At 39.8% G+C, this 17,829-nt stretch overlaps 1 protein-coding gene across 12 annotated transcripts in view; it reads right to left on the bottom strand.

Moving 5' to 3' along the window:
• GPATCH2L (G-patch domain containing 2 like) overlaps nt 1-17,829 on the bottom strand; it is a 55,337-nt gene that overhangs the window by 24,810 nt on the left and 12,698 nt on the right. For 7 of the 12 annotated variants that reach the window (XR_004968296.1, XR_004968297.1, XR_004968304.1 and 4 more), the window contains exons 3-8: nt 13,796-13,860; nt 10,517-10,693; nt 8,432-8,508; nt 4,786-4,853; nt 3,378-3,417; nt 503-588 (exon numbers count right to left, since the gene is read on the bottom strand). Coding sequence is in view for 7 of the 12 variants with exons in the window: in XM_036313835.1 (XP_036169728.1) it covers nt 503-588; nt 3,378-3,417; nt 4,786-4,853; nt 8,432-8,508; nt 10,517-10,693; nt 13,796-13,860 (513 nt within the window). In the remaining 5 variants the exon portion in view is untranslated. Of the gene's footprint in view, nt 1-502; nt 589-3,377; nt 3,418-4,423; nt 4,641-4,785; nt 4,854-8,431; nt 8,509-10,516; nt 10,694-13,795; nt 13,861-17,829 lie in introns of those variants that run through there. The other 5 variants (XR_004968309.1, XM_036313885.1, XM_036313865.1 and 2 more) reach the window with 2 other exon arrangements.

Genomic DNA, 17,829 nt, shown 5'->3' with positions numbered 1-17,829 from the left:
GCCAATCCTGGGAACTGCTATAAGATGGCAGTCCAAGTAAAGGGAGCACGTGTGAAGGTTCAGAGGCAGGAAAGGGTTGCTTCTTTTGAAGAACAAAATGGAGCTCCCTGATGCAGCTGGATCCCTCCCCCAGTGAGGAGAAAGACGTTTATGAAAGGGGTTTGGACATATAGGCAGAAGTCAGATTATGCAGAATTTTTCAGGTCATGGCAAGGATCATTAATAATGTTCTCTGAAGATGGGGCTTGTAGAAGAAATATGAAATATGAGCCAGAAAACTAGGTCAAAGTTGAAACTTAAATCACATACTAGTTACATGACCATAGGGAAGTTACCTTGCCACTCTGCCTCAGTTTCTACATCTGAAAACATCCACTGACCTCAAAAGGCTGTTGTAAAGATCAAACTGGACACTATACACAAACACACTTCATAATTCAAAAGGTGCTGTAAAAAGAAAAATGGCATTGTCTGGAAGAAATAGCCACAAGAAGACCATTACCTGGCAGAGCAGTGTGCAGGTGAACACCGTCGGTGAGAAGCATCAGCAAGAACATCCAGGGAGTAAAGGGGAGAGAGGGGATTAAACTGCAAAAATAAATAAGATTATTTTAGTAAAGCGTATACAAAACAGACATGATTGGAAAGAGTAACCTGCTACTTGATTACTTTTTCGCTTTGACCATTCAACTCCTTTGCTGTCCCACAGACACCCTTCAGTAAGGTTTTGCACATCCAACAGTGTACCCAGCACAGCTCATCTACCACCCCAAAAAACTATTCTTTTCCAAAAACTTCTGATAAACAATAATTACTTAAATGGCAGAGGACAGTACAGTGGACCCTTGAACAAACACGGCGGTTAGGAGCACCAACCCCCAGCACAGGTCAAATATTCATGTATAACTTCTGACTTCCCCAAAACGTAACTACTAACAGCCTACTGTTGACCAGAAGCCTTGCTGATAACATAAACAGTCTGTTAACATATAGTTTATATGCTATGTGTATTATATACTGTATTCCTACAAGAAGGTTAAGAAAAAAAATTTTATTAAGAAAATACATTTCAGTTTTGTTTTGTTTTTAATTTGTGTATAAGCAGACCTGCACAATTCATATGCATGTTGTTCAAGGGTCAACTGTACTTTATAACTGACATAACGGAAACTTACATCTGTTGATTACCACCCCTTGGGCCTAAGAAGACTACCTAGAAGACTACTAAAATTACCTTTTCATTTCCTTATCCTGGCAAATGTTTCCAGTGAATAACTGGTTAGCACATACCAGCAGCACAGTGTAGTGAAAACAGAACTACATTAAGAATTGGAATATTTAGTTCCAGTCTACCATCTGAGCAGTCATGTATTAAAAACTACATAATCACTTTAAGCTTTACTATCCTCACCTGGGAAATGAATGTACTGCTTTCTGTCTTACCTATTTTATAGGACTTTTATGAGGGCTGAATGAAACATTGCTTTCAGTTTATAAAGTCACTAGAGGCCCGGTGCACAAAATTCGTGCACCAGTAGGGCAGTGGTCGGCAAACCGCCCCTCGCAAGCCACATGCGGCTCTTTGGCCCCTTGAGTGTGGCTCTTCCACAAAATACCACGTGCGGGCACACATGTTCAGTGCAACTGAAACTTTATTAAGTTAATTTTAGGGAACGTTGTGGAGTGAAAGAAGATGTAGTGTCGAGGATTGAGAAAGATATGTTGAGATGGTTTGGCCATATAGAGAGGATGAACGAAAGGAGATAGACGAAACAAGTATACAAGACGAGTGTGGATGGGAGAGTTGGAAGGGGTCGACCTCAGCGAATGTATCTCCATCAGACTGAGGACGTTTTTAGCAAAGGCCAGCTTAGGAGTACTCTAATTAAGTTAATAACAATGTACCTACCTATATAGTTTAAGTTTAAAAAATTTGGCTCTCAAAAGAAATTTCAATCATTATACTGTTGATATTTGGCTCTGTTGACTAATGAGTTTGCCGACCACTGCGGTAGGGTCCCTAGGCCTGGCTGGCGATCAGGGCCAATCTGTGGGGTGACCGGTGGGGCAACTGGGGGCTCCCCTGTTGACACCTGCCTTGGCTGGCCTAGCACCACCCACTTGCCGCCCCCCTCCTCCCCCCCCCCCCCCCCCGCTGCCACCCTGGTGGTCAGTGTTCATCATAGTGACCTGTCATTCCACCATTGGGTCAATTTGCATATTAGGCTTTTATTATATAGGATTTCAGTTTATCATCTATAAAACATCTATGGACCTCAAAAGGTGGTTGCAAGGATCAAGTGGGACACTATACATAAAAGTACCTTACTTTTGCTACTTTCTTTAGACTTTTTCCACAATAAATAAACCTCCCCAAAATTTCAGAACTAAATATATTTTAAGACTGAAAGAACTCCAAATGGTCATTACAAAAGAACTTAAGAGAATACAAACTATGGAACTGTTCTCTGTGTCAGAGGTTCCAGTCGCAGTTCTACAAGCTCTATGACTTGAGACAAACAGATTAAACCTCACCTGTAAATAATACATCCCCAAAGGTCCCCTCTGCCTTTAGATCCTCTGAGGCAACCATGATGAGCACTCTAGCTTGGAGTTCCCCAAAGTCTTTCACATACGACCTTAATGACTTTTTCCATGTTTGGCCACCACCTGCACTATTTACTTAATATTTTTATATCAATTATTATTCTTCAGCATTGTCCTTACTCTATTTCTATGAAATAACAAGTTTGATATAATGATTACATCTATTTTATAACTAATCACCAAGATAAAGCAACCTCTCTTCCAAAAATCAAAAGCTTCAAACATAAAGGAACAATAGCCACAATCAATAGTTTTTAAATTATGTCCCCTACAACAAAGGACTAGATGTGCCAAGGGCTCCCTCAGTGGGTAGCTAGGGACAAGACTAAGAGGGCAAGGCTCTAAGCCCTCAACTCCACTTCACCCAAAGCAGCTCTACGTAGACTTCTGTTTCATATGTGTAGGCTTCAACAGTGTACTTCTCAGCACAAGAGTCTGCTGCTGAACTAAACAATAAGCAGATGAGGTTCATTCTGATTTCTTACTGCAAAGTTCAAAATAAAAATAAAAATGGGATTCCTATGAAATATGTGTTACAAGTAATAAACTAAAGATTACAGCTGAACTTAACAAGTAGCTACAGGTCTTATTAGTGAGTACCTATTCTTGGGCAACAGTCCTCCAAGAAAATGAGAACAAGATAGGGAACAAGAACCTTACCTCATGTGCACAAGCAGAAGGGAAGGAAAATCAGAAGCCAATACTTTATTCTTTTTAAAGAAAAGAAAATCAAGTGATAAAATAGAGATAAAATAAAGAAAAGACCTTACCTGATTTCGTTCCCTTTTCCCAGCTGATGGTAACCAGACACTAGAGAGAGGAAGAGAATAACAGTAAAGAAAACAATAAAAGAAGTAGTAGGAAAATTACAGAGGGAGGGAGAAGATAAAAAGATGTCTGCATAATGAAGAGAAGACAAAGAAAGAAATGGGAAAAGATGGAATTGGAGGAGAAAAGAGATGTTAATGTGTCTGAACTTTTTGCAGAAAATAACTCTTCAAAGGAAAAGCCTTGTAATGGAATGTAAAAGACTGGACACTCTACAAATAAACCTTTGATTAGACTGTGAAAACAATGCTCTCAGCTGTGCAGTGACAAGAGGGTCTCCAATTCAACTAGAGCATAAACTACATGCACATCTTGCCTATTTTGTACATTAAAAATTCACCCAGGCTAGATAGGTATAGACCAGTGATGGCGAACCTTTTGAGCTCGGCGTGTCAGCATTTTGAAAAACCCTAACTTAACTCTGGTGCCATGTCACATATAGAAATTTTTTGATATTTGCAACCATAGTAAAACAAAGATTTATATTTTTGATATTTATTTTATATATTTAAATGCCATTTAACAAAGAAAAATCAACCAAAAAAATGAGTTCGCATGTCACCTCTGACACGCCTGTCATAGGTTCGCCATCACTGGTATAGACCATAACTGGGTACTGACCATGACGTGTTCAGGAAATATCAAAGAGCCAATCATGTTAGGAGAACAGGCTGTCACAAGAAGGGATGGAATGACTTTCCCATAGCTATACATAGGCTTTTTAGTTGTACTTATCACAGTAGTTAGGACAAAAAAAATATTTCTCTATATAGAGGTCTAAAAATGAGAAGGGAATATAAGCAAATTTAGACGCAATCACCTATTTTGAACAAAAACAATTTTAAGAGACAGAAAAATGAGTTTAAAATGTAGCATCTTCATTGGAGGCTACTTTTAAAATGCAGCACCTATACATATAAAAAGCAAAGAAATAAAAACTAGTCTAGAAAGGAAAAAAATAGTAATTCTCATAGGTTTAGGGCATTACCCATGTTGACTATTAAGATCTCCTCTTGCAGGCCCTAGCTGGTTTTACTCAGTGGATAGAGCGTCGGCCGGCGAACTGAAGGGGCCAGGGTTGGATTTTGGTCAAAGGCACTGGCCTGGATTGTGGGCTCGATTCCCAGGAGGGGGTGTGCAGGAGGCAGCCAATCAATGATTCTCTCTCATCATTGATGTTTCTCTCTCCCCCTCTCCATTCCTCTCTGAAATAAATAAAAATATAGTATTTTAAAAAAAATCTCCTCTTTCATCTTTAAAGTCAGATTTCTAGGTTCCTTTATAAAACGTTCCCCTTCTTCCTTCTCCAAGGAACAGATTAGAATATCCAGTAAATACATAAGCACTTACTCTTTCTGCCGGGAGTCACTAATGATGTGGCCTATCCTCTCAGTACCCAAAGTACTTATGCTGGTCTCCTGAAAAGACAAGGAAGACAAGAGTGTCATCTAACCACAGAAACAAATATATGAAGCACAACCTGTCATCAATCTCACACTTTCTCATAAATGTACCAGCAACTTCAAAGGAACATGTCAAATGTCAATCTTAAAATCCAACAGCAAGTATATTTATTTTTATGAGAATCTAACAAGTATTTCATGTTGCACTGGTCAGTGTGGCTCAACTGGTTACAGCCGTGGTCGGCAAACCACAGCTCGCGAGCCACATGCGGCTCTTTGGCCCCTTGAGTGTGGCTCTTCTACAAAATGCGACATGCAGACGCGCATGTACAGTACAGTGCGACTGAAACTTTGTGGCCCATGCGCAGAAGTCAGTATTTTATGGAAGAGCCAGTATTTTGTGGAAGAGCCACACTGAAGGGGCCAAAGAGCCACATGTGGCTCGTGAGCTGCAGTTTGACGAGCTGCAGTTTGCCGACCACTGGGAGCATTCCATGCACTGGAGGGTCGCAGTTTAATTCCCAGTTAGGGCATTTACCGGGGTCCCAAGTTCGATCCCCAGCCCAGTTGGGGTGTGTGCAGAGGCAACCAATCTCTCTCCCTCTCTCTCCATCTCCCTTCCTCTCTCTCTTAAAATCAATTTTTTTAAAAAGTATTTCATGTTACCCTAGACTTACTTTTCTTTAGTCTTTCAAAACAGTTGTTATAAACATTGTTTACTATATATAGTATTTTATAATAGTAATATCTCCTGGAGATATTCAAGTATATAGAAATAAAAACACTTTTTTAAAAAAATTCAACCCAGCTCATTTTGAACAGACCAGCAGCACATCCATTTACAGAGTCCTCACTAATAACACCTAAATATCTACTGAGTAAATGTATATACATAGCAAAGGATTTTTGCAACTTACAAAAACTATCACCTATATTTTGTCTGTTAAATGTCATCTCTTAAAACAAGAAATAGAAGTTTGCATAAATTATTTCCTAAATTTGGGGTTTTCGAATTTGCAACATGAAATGTTACCCTAACACTACAAGCAATTCAAAACCTAATCATCTCCAAAAAAACTGGAAAATGGCAGAAGGCACTCACCCTTCATTTAACGTGAGCATATTTACAATGAGTATCTATCACAGTGCCCGGGGAAGCATACCAACAGTGTATAAATAAGAGCTATACACATATGAGTAAGTGCTAAGATGAGAGTAAGTCCTAGGGCATGCATGTCAAGAATGTCAAACCTGCTACTCAAATGCATTTGTTTCTGGACAAATATTATTATCTGTATTCATCTATGTGCATAATTAGCTTAAATATTAGGATACACATTTTAGCAGAACCAGCTAATGAAAAATCAATTTGAGGTCAGATTTTGTGCAGGAGTGCAGGTAAATGAAAAGGTTTCACATACTGTATTCTTCATACTCTTCATCCCTATACCTGTGCCTCCTGGTCACAGACACAGCCACGGTAGTGGGGCCAAGATAAAAGATGCGTGAAAAATGAGCTATTTGTTACAGCAAAAAAAATTATTAACTTAAAGTGCCGTAATGTTTAAATTTACAGTTTATTACTATGTAAATTACAAGCAGTACTTGGCGTAATTAGCAGCTCGCTAGCAGGAAGCTGTGAATGAAACTCATTATTTATGATTACAATTTAGAAAAAAAGAAGAGGCATGGGGAGGGGGGGAGAGGGAAGCAGAACAGTGACCTCTGCTAGAAATGACAAATATCCCTTTAAGGTGATGAAGATGAATTAAACAAGTAAATATTATTCTATTCATTTGCAATCCTTAGAGACATCCAAAAGGCCCTAGTTTTCTTGCAGGCAAACCTAAGGAAGCCTTCAAGTTGAACTGATTTACTTCCATGGAAGTGAAAGGTTCTTATTTTTATAGGAGCTGAAACAAAGTAAGGTAGGTGGTAGGGGAAAACTTTTGTCAAGCTTAACCAATAAAGAGAAAAAGATCAAACCATCACTCTGTTTCCCACTGCCAAGCTCCTGCTTCCCTCCACCCCCATGTACTCACTCATACCCTGCTAGCTGTCAAGAATATGCACCCAGAACAACAAAGGCAGCTTTTTATTGTCGGGAAAATGAGTAACCCAAAAGAAGGCATCGTTCTCCCAATAATCAAATGTCTTTCTAATTAAACATTTGAAATTGAATTTAAAGATATAAAGAATCTAAGTTTATCTGGATTCTCATAGATGAATACATATAATAAAAACAGCCTCATTTATTTTGACTAAAACTTCAAAAAAACAATTCCCTGATTAAATTATAAGATAGCAACTCTCTGACGTAAGCCAGACTGTGGCTCTGACTACTATCCTATATAATAAAACCCTAATATGCAAATAGACCGAGCAGCAGAATGACCAGTTGCTATGATGCGCACTGACCAGCAGGGGGCAGACACTCAACACAGGAGCTGCTCCCTGGTGGTTAGTGAGCTCCCACAGGGGGAGCACCACTCAGCCAGAAGCCGGGCTCATGGCTGGCGAGCGCAGCAGTGGTGGCAGGAGCCTCTCCCGCCTCTGTGGCAGCGCTAAGGATGTCCGACTGCTGGCTTAGACCCACTCTCCACAGGGAGCAGGACTGAACCATCAGTTGGACATCCCCCAAGGGCTCCCGGACTGTGAGAGGATGCAGGCCGGTCTGAGGGACACCCCACACCCCCGAGTGCACGAATTTCGTGCGCTGGGCCTCTAGTACTAGTATAACCAGGTTGGCACAGAGCCTGCAACATAGGCATTCTAAATGCTTACTGAGTAAGCCAACTAATTAATGCTCTAAAATGCCTCTCTCTTTCTCACTCTTTGCCCACCACCATCTTCTCTGACTGGGTATGAGCTCCAATCTTAACCTATATTCAATCTCAAAGCTAAAGTAAAAAATAATTTTTTAAATTTAAATAAAAAAGAGAAGTAGACCTAGGTTCAACTCTCTACTCTGCCACTTCTATCTATCTGGATAACATCAGACATTACTGAACGTCTTTGAACCCAAGTTTTTCTCACCTGCTAAAGGGGAATAGCACTTTTTTTCAAGGTTGTTGGGAGGATTAATGAAGTGAGTGCCCATCACAGTCACTGGAAAAGGCAGACCTGAGTAAGTAGATATTCCTCCCTCACGGCCAGTGAGGGGGTTTTGAAATTTGGTACGTTTTTTCTTTTCAAGAATTTTAGAGTAAAAGACCAAAGACAGGACAGAAGAAGCACCCATGAATTCAGGAAGAGTCATGAAGAAGTCAAGAGTGTTTTAACTTACATAATAATCATAAAAGATTCATAAAAAAAACAGAATAGAGAAAGATCAGGCCTGTAGATTTATAGGCAGCAGATACTGTCATAATGACAGTGTTTGCTGTCAGAAGTTCTATATGAATTAAACTTCATCCTTTATGTGTTTATCCATCCATATCTACATAACGTTCACTCTATGAACTTGCAAAATATTCCAGTTGGCTTAATTAACTCCAGGGTGCTCTGCAGCACCTTTGATTATCAAGAGGGCACACAAATCCCCAAAAGAATATTATCCTCCCACGGAGCCTGTAAACACTAAGAGCCATCACCTTCCCAACAAGCCTCCTTCGCCCCTTTCTGAGACATCGAGCAGCTCCAGGCAGACGATTCAAGCGAGAATGGTACCCTAAAACAAAACAAAGGCAGTCCTCAGTAACTGAATGTAGAAGATTCATTAGCAATGACATGCTTCCAGGAGACTAGAGTCCTTCTCACCCAGGATCTACTAGATTGACCCTTAAACTAGTATCACCAGGCTATTTGTCAAGGATTTACTATCTCCAAGTCTTTGTCACCAGTAGTGATCTCAGGCATGTCACTTACCTTTGACCTAGGCATCCACATCTGTAAAAGAGGGCTATCCACTTGCTCAGTCCTATCTTATAAGGATGTTTGAAACCAAATGAAATAGCACATGGAAGGTACTAATAAACTAAAAAAAAACTAAAATATATGAGGTATTATCAACAATTTATAACTACAAGTTAAATGCTAGTTATTGCTCAAAGCCATTCTAATTCATGAAATAATGGTAAAAATAGCATGTATAATCCAACCCCATTTTTCTGACTGCTGTATGTGTTTTACACATAGAAAAGACAACTAGAAGAACCACACCAAAATGTCATCAATGACACTGTCTCTGGCTATAGGATTATAGGCCATTTTTAAGTTCCTTCTTCTTCCTATTCTTGCTTATTTGTGTGTATTTTAACTAGTCCATAAAGAACTTTTAGACATGGTCATGGAAATGTTTGATAAACATTATTAAGGTAGCACACAATGTTCCTCAGGCAGAGAGTACTCTTTATCAAGAACCAATTTCTTTGAGAAGGCCTTTCAAACACCCACATTCATCATAATGAAATGCTACAGGAGTTTACAGCTCTTAGTGAAATTCTTATCACCAACAGATGCTCAACTAATACTTGATAACTGACTGAATTGATTATTAACTACTGAGAATTCTACAATCATAAATTCATAGAGCTAAAAGAAACCTCTGAAACAGTATTGTTCAATGTTGAGAGAGAATCATTGATCAATATCTTAAATAACCCTGAGACCCCAAGGAAATGAGGTGACTGTCAGTCAGAGAGCTAGACACTCCCAGACAGTATTATCACATTTCCTTCTCCCTGTCCTCAGCTCCTTCCACTCTACTCTGCTACTTCATCATTGAAGGAAAAGCAAAGGGAAGGAATGTGTATTTGTGCTAAAACCCACAATAAGAGAATTTTTTAAATTTAAAGAATATTTTTAAATCATCCATTCAAAAAATGCCACTGTGCCCTAGCCAGTTTGGCTCAGTGGATAGAGAGTCAGCCTGCGGACTGAAAGGTCCCGTATTCGATTCCAGTCAAGGGCATATGCCCAGGTTGTGGGTTCAATCCCCTGTAGGGGGAGTGCACAGGCAGCCAATCAATGATTCTCTCTCATCGTTGATGTTTCTATCTCTCTCTCCATCTCCACTCCTCTCCTGAAATCAATAAAAACATATATATATATATATTTTTTTTAAATATATTTTATTGATTTTCCACAGAGAGGAAGGGAGAGAGATAGAGAGCCAGAAACATCAACGAGAGAGAAACATCGATCAGCCGCCCCCCGCACATCCCCCACCGGGGATATGCCCGCAACCCAGGCACATGCCCCCGACCGGAATCGAACCCGGGACCCCTCAGTCCGCAGGCCGACGCTCCATCCACTGAGCCAAACCGGTTTCGGCTAAAAACATATATTTTATTAAAAGCCACTGTAACTTGTATGTGAATGTTCTTACTGAAATCTGTTCTCTTCTAAGACCCAGTGCTTCAGGCTTCCAGTGAGCACTCAGTAGCCCATCAGTCACAGCAGGATAAACAGCCATGACACACTTCCTAAATCTGGCACAAATGGCAACGGCAAGCTGAAGGAATGCCCTTTCCTTCAGGACACTGATTTAGGTAAGAATAAAGAGAACCTCAAGCTTCGAGACCCACGCTTGAATCCTCTAGAAAAATCTTTGGACCAGCTCCAAAATTCAGATAGTTAATACATGCTTAAAGGAAGGAGTATGTATACCGTTGGATGATTCTCCCCAAAGAGAACCATAAAAGCGTGAAGTATATTTTGGTCTCCTCAGAACTTACCTCGTTGAGCTGGCCGAGACGGTAAAAGGAATGTGGAGTCTGAAAGTTTATCCAGTCCAGAATCCATTCTTTCTACTTCAGGGCAATGATCAGGAGCCCACTTGGGCAGAAGATTAGGGACAGTGAATCCTGGGACACATTCTCCTTCATAGAACCAATCACTCTGCTCATCATCCCCTAAAATAAAGAGATCATTTTCATAAGCTGGAATATTAACATGCTCTATTAAAAACCAAATGGGAAAATAACTTCTCAGTGCTATAGGTTTAAGAATACTTTTAAATAAAGTCAAAGTACAAAAAACTGTTTTGATCCTTCTTCTTGATCCATATTATGATGAAAACTGGGATATCAAACTGGAATGCTTTTAATAGCACAAAAATAAAGCTGCCACTTACTAGTACTGAGCCCTTACACCTACCACGACCCATGCTAAAAATCTGTAAATATGTTATTTCTTCCAAACCTTACACTAACTCCAACTTACAAATGAAGCAACTAAAGTCCAAAGAAGTCAAGGTCAGGTGGTATATGATGAAGCCAGGATTTGAATTCAAAGCCTGACTAACTCCAAAGCCTTTACCACAAAAATAAACTGCCTCCTACCATTCTCAGGGGCATAAATGAACTTTGGGATTCAAAGCCCACAAATGTTTCTCATTTCAAAACTAGCTGTTTCTCAATAAGAAAGCCACTGCAGGAGAGAACATATTTGCCAATGTTATCTCCGATAAGGGTGTAATCTCCAAAATTTATAGGGAACTCATACAACTTAAGAAAAGGAAAATAAAGAATCCAATCAAAAAACGGGCAAAGGACCTAAATAGACACTTTTCAAAAGAGGACATTCAGAAGGCCAAGAGACATATGAAAACATGCTCAAAGTCACTAATCATCCGAAAGGTGCAAATCAAAACGAAAATGAGGTACCATCTCACACCTGTCAGAACAGCTATCATCAACAAACGACAAGTGCTGGTGAGGATGCAGACTGGTGCAACCACTGTGGAAAACAGTATGGAGTTTCCTCAAAAAAATTAAAAATGGAACTCCCATTTGACCCAGTAATCCCACTTCTAGGAACATATCCCAAGAAATCAGAAACACCAGTAAAAAAGGATATATGCACCTCTATGTTCATAGCAGCACAATTTACAATAGCTAAGATTTGGAAACTGCCCAAGTGTCCATCAGAGATGAGTGGATTAGAAAACTGTGGTATATCTACACAATGGAAAATACTACACTGCTGTAAGAAAGAAGGCACTCTTATCATTTGCAACAGCATTGATGGACCTGCAGAGCATTATGTCAAGTGAAATAAGCCAGTCAGAGAAAGATAAATATCACATGATCTCACTCATTTGTGGATTATAATGAACAACATTAACTGATGAACAAAAATAGAGCCAGAGAAATAAAACATTTTAGAATATAGAAGTAATCCTGTTATTTCAGATTTTTAATATCTCCTACAACTTTTGTGATATCCTATCTAATAAAAGAGAAACATGGTAATTAGTCGTACATCCACTACCCTTCCCATTGACTAATCAGGGTGATATGCAAATTAACTACCAGCCAAGATGGCAGCCGGCAGCCAGGCAGCTTGAAGCTAACATGAGGCTTCCTTGCTTCAGTGACGGAGGAAACCAACGTTCCCCACCTGCCTTGCCGGCCTCTGAGGTTACAGTTTGAAACACTGTTACAAATATAGAAGCTAAACAAAACCCCAGAAACCTGCTTTCAGCCAGCCTGGATCTCAGGGCTGGAGTTCATACAGTGCTTCGATTATAGAACCCAAACAAACCAGATACCTGCTTTCAGCAGCAGAGGCCTCAGAGCTGGAGCCAGAGCTAAAGCTGGCCCAGAATGAAAAAAAAAAAAAAAACGAAAACGAAAAAAAGGAGCAGTTGGGAGCTTCAGTCACCCACCAGCCTGAAAACAGCCCTCAGCCCCTCACCCAGGCTGGCCAGGCACCCCAGTGGGGACCCCCACCCTGAAGGTGTGTGACCAGCTGCAAACAGCCATCATCCCCTCACCCAGGCTGGCCAGGCACCCCAGTGGGGACCCCCACCCTGATCCAGGACACCCTTCAGGACAAACCAGCCAACCCCACCCGTACACCAGGCCTCTATCCTATATAGTAAAAGGGTAATATGCCTCCCAGCACCGGGATCAGCGGAGCCGAGAGGCCTCCCAGCACCGGGATAAGCGGAGCCGTGAGGCCTCCCAGCACTGGGATCAGCGTGACAGGGGGCAGCGCCCAAACCCCCTGATCGCCCTGCGGCTCTGTGTGTGACAGGGGGCGGGGCCACAACCTCCCTATCCGCCCTGCTCTGTTCGTGACAGGGGAAGGCACCCCAACCCCCTGATTGACCCTGCTCTGTGCGTGACAGGGGGTGGCGCCACAACCTCCCCATCGACCCTGCCTTGAGTGTGACAGGGGGCGGTGCCCCAACCCCCCAATCGGCCCTACCCTGAGCGTGACTGGGGGTGGCATCGCAACCTCCCGATCCACCCTGCTCTGTGCATGACAGGGGGCGGCGCCCCAACTCCCCAATCGGCCCTGCTCTGAGCCCGACCAGGGGCTGCACCTAGGAATTGGGCCTGCCCTCTGCCACCCGGAAGCGGGCCTAAGCCAGCAGGTCATTATCTCCCGAGGGGTCCCAGACTGCAAGAGGGCACAGGCCGGGCTGAGGGACCCCCTCCCCCAGTGCACAAATTTTTGGGCACCGGGCCTCTAGTTATACTATGTTAGCACAGTTTTGGAAATATTATTATATTTTAAACCTTTTTTTGAAATGTTTATTGCATGTAACATTATATTTAAAATATATATATTATATAAAATATAATGTTTATAGCTGTTTCTGAGGGATCTCTTGCTATAGTTGAATTTCTCATAATAGGCAAATAAAGAATGTATCCCATACCTTGTTTTTTCCTTGGTACCTCATTAATGGGACAGAAAATCATCTTGACACTAGCAATCCAAGCTATCAGGAAAAAAACTAACCAGAAACAAATAATATAGTCCCCCAAGGTTTACGTCAAGAAGTTATTTCATTTGCCCAAGGCCTTCAATAATGACAAAGTCAAGACTAAATCCATATATCCAGGTTTTTGGCTCAAACATCTTTCTATTGGCTACAATAATAGCCAGGTGGCTCTTACATGCCCTAAAGTTAGAGAACCGCTGCTATCGACAATCACCATATTCTCAGTGACTCACTCCTATAATCATTAGAATCTTCCTAAAGCTGGAATCAAGATTACCTTGCCGTCCTTCATCGTTGGTAAAGAGCCCTGTGTCACTGCTGCTACATACACTGCTGGTTTCACTGAAAAAAAAGAGAGTAAAACAGAGAGAACACATCAGCTCCAAATAAAAAGCACTGTCTAATGTTCTTCTGGTTTTCAAATCAAAAGTTTCCCTAATTTCATTAGCCAATCAGAAATGTAAATGTCATGGTTAAGTCACAGGGAAAAGTTTATTAAAAAGAATTTTAAAATTTTTATTTATATCTCAAAGTACTTTAAAAATATCTGAAGCCACTTTGTTAGTTTAGCATTAGAAAGCTATTTATTAAGGCTCATAGAAATAACCTCAACCTGTTGTGGTATATTAAACAACATAAATTTACAAATTTATCAACTAATTTTATTTTTTCAGTATTACCAACTATCAGTTTTAAATGAAGCTATCTAACTTTAAGACATCTAGCATCTCTCAAGTGTTTTCTCCCATTTACAAAGCAGCAAGCAAAAACCCATAAATGGGGGTGTGGGGTGGGGAAATCAGTATGACAAAAGTTATTATTTTCTAAATTTAATGTCTTCCTTCATATCAAGCATATACAATAAAACTCATTTTCAAAAAGGAAGTTAAGATATAAAAATATAAAAACAAATTCCATTCGAACTCATTGAAATAAAACAGTGGTTCTCAACCTTCTGGCCCTTTAAATACAGTTCCTCATGTTGTGACCCAACCATAAAATTATTGCTACTTCATAACTGTAATGTTGCTACTGTTATGAATCGTAATGTAAGTATCTGATATGCAGGATGGTTTTAGGCGACCCCTGTGAAAGGATCATTCGACCGCCAAAGGGGTCGTGACCCACAGGTTGAGAACCGCTGAAATAAACCGTTTGCTGAATAGAGTTCCATCTAGTAAGTTTCTTTTTCTGAGCTATTGCTAACAATTGATTCTGCCTCTTCTGAGGCTGTATTTCTTTCATCTAATCATTACATTTGATTTATCTGGTTCAAGAAAAATTCTCTATTCTTTATATTAGCTGTTTCCATGACTGGGAGTATTTCCTTCCGAGGCAGTTAATTTTTTTCACCTGCTCTAGAAGATGGAAGAAATCAAAGCAAGGAGAAACAGTTTCACCATGCTGCATAAGGCTTGGGAAAATCCCAACCTACATTTCTGGACCAAAAATCTGAAAATATTTTGTATTTTGCAGTACTTCCAAATATTTTGGCAATACTAAATCCTAAAAATGTTGAGTAAATTAAGTAGCAATGCTCTCCTCACTTAAGCTTGTCTCTGAATAATAGACCTAAGAGATTTGTTGCAGCAAGAACCAATAAAACATATCCAGTTTCTTTAAAGGTCCTTTCATTTTATTTTATTGTGGGAACATTCTCAGGTGTCATTGTAAGAAATGTCTTACAAAACTATACCACTGGATTCTAATGGATTTAGAATCTTCAAAGATTAATTTTCAAAGATTCTGCAGTTAAATCCAAAAGACATCCTCACAGACTACTGCATTCTTCCTACTTCTCAGTTCAAAGAACTGTGCTGCTGAACTTACTTTATTGGCTTTGTTTTTGTATTTTTAGCAAATTCCTAAAAATATTACTGGCCTAACTCCATTGAGTCTTAACTACATACACATCCTATCATATTACTACTTTATTGTTCTTATTTTATCTCGAAAATAAAGCAAATTTTATATTTTTAACTCCTCTTGATATGAAGGAGGGTGGGCCATGGGACAGATATTCTGTTCTACCATCGTGTTATAATCTTTATTGGCTAGCAGTAGCACTAACTGAGACTTAGGGGTTAGCAAACAACAGCCAATTACCTACTTTTGTTTGGTTTTTAGTTTTATATCCCTCTGGGGCGGGGGTTGTCAAAAGAACATCGTGTGAGATGTGGAAATATGAAATCCAAACTTCAGCGTTCATAAATACAATTTTATTGGAATACAGCCACACTCATTCGTTTATATATGGTCTATGTCTTCTTTCACACCACAAATACAAAGTTGAGTAGTTGCAACGGAGAACTGCCCACAAAGCCCTAAACTATTTACTATCTGGCTCTTTACAGCGGAAACTTGCTGATCCCTGCTCTACATGTATTACAAGTTCAACTCTGCAATGTCTGTGGTCCCCTCTGTTTAAATATTTCCAATTAAAAAATTAAAACTGTTGCTTTATTACAAAATCTATCAACTCTTTTCTCTATTCTTGCCCAACCACTGGTAAGTACAAGATACAGTGCTTCCTTAGTCCTTTTTTCCCATGGATTTCATTCTCTCCTCATATTCTAAATAAAGGAGACAAGCTCAAAGAAAGATGTTGGGTGAAGAAAGGTGTTGATAACCTAAAACCTTCCTGTCATTGTATATTTTCTACTTTTGTCAACAGCATTTAAGGAAACTCGCTGTTCTTGAAAGATTAGCTTGCATTAACCTCTTCTATAAATTTCTATATGCAGTTAATTAGAGTAATGGTAATGATATCATATAGGACTATCACCAGGGTTTTAAGGTTATGATCAAAGGAGATATTTTCTTTACCAGGAAAATGACTTACGTCTTGCAGAACACTTATTACATAAAAGTACCATCATTCCATCAGTATCTGGAAAGGACTATTTCATTTGATAGCATCTGCTAAATCTATCCCCTCAGAAGCACTTGTATTGTAGAAATCTAATGATATGTAAGAAATTTCTTTATAGTATAATTTACCAAAAAGAAAAATACCAGGAAGTTCATGGCATATTTGCATATAAACACTAGGATACAACATGCAAAATGTAGTGCTAGCTATAAAGTAGAACCAAATATTTCCCCTTCCAAGTCGTAGGCCACAGTTGTCCAGTCCTGCAGCTTTCCTTCATTTATGGCTCAGAGATTATGATTTTAAAATAAAATCATCTCCAAAGAGTACATACAGATGGCCAACAGACACATGAAAAGATGCTCAACATCACTAATCATCAGAGAAATGCACATTAAAAATGAAATGAGCTCTCATCTCATACCTGTCAGAATGACTATCATCAATAAATCAACAAACAAGTGTTGGTAAGGATATGAAGAAAAGGGAACCCTAATGCACTGGTAGGAATACAGACTGGTACAGCCACTTTGGAAAACAATATGGAGGTTACTCAAAAAATTAAAAATAGAAGTGCTTTATGACTAGCAATTCCACTTCTGGGTATATATCTGAAGAAACTCAAATTCGAAAGAATATATGCATCCCTACGCTCATCGCAGTATTCTTTACAATAGCCAAGCCGTCCATCAATACATTAGTAGATAAAAAAAGCAGTAGTACAGCCCTGGCCAGTTTGGCTCAGTGGATAGATCATTGGGCCTGCAGACTGAAGGATCCTGGGTTCGATTCCAGTTGGGGGGGGGGGGGGTATGTGCCCAGGTTGCGGGGCAGCGCAGGAGGCAGCCGATCGGTGATTCTCATCGGTGATTCTCTCTCATCCTTGAAGTTTCTGTCTCTCTCTCTCTTTTCCTTCCTCTCTGAAATATATATATACACACACACACATATATATACATATATTTATGTATATGTATATGTGTGTATATATATATATATGTATATATATATATATATATATGCTGTAGTAAACATATACAATGAATTGTTACTAGGACATAAAAAAGCATAAAATCTTAGCATTTGGGACAGCATGGATGGCCTAGAGCAGCGGTTCTCAACCTGTGGGTCGCGACCCCTTTGGGGGTCGAACGACCCTTTCACAGGGGTCGCCTAAGACCATCGGAAAACACATATGTAATTACATATTGTTTTTGTGATTAATCACTATGCTTTAATTATGTTCAATTTGTAACAATGAAAATACATCCTGCATATCAGATATTTACATGACGATTCATAATAGTAGCAAAATTACAGTTATAAAGTAGCAACGAAAATAATTTTATGGTTGGGGGTCACCACAACATTAGGAAGGTTGAGAACCACTGACCTAGAGGGTATTATGCTCAGTGAAATAAGCCAGTCAGAGAAAAACA

The sequence above is a fragment of the Myotis myotis genome, unplaced genomic scaffold (genome assembly GCF_014108235.1).
Source record: "Myotis myotis isolate mMyoMyo1 unplaced genomic scaffold, mMyoMyo1.p scaffold_m19_p_1, whole genome shotgun sequence".
NCBI lineage: Eukaryota > Metazoa > Chordata > Mammalia > Chiroptera > Vespertilionidae > Myotis > Myotis myotis.
Note: the sequence above shows the minus strand (reverse complement) of the source record. Positions and strands in the feature narration are given on the sequence as shown.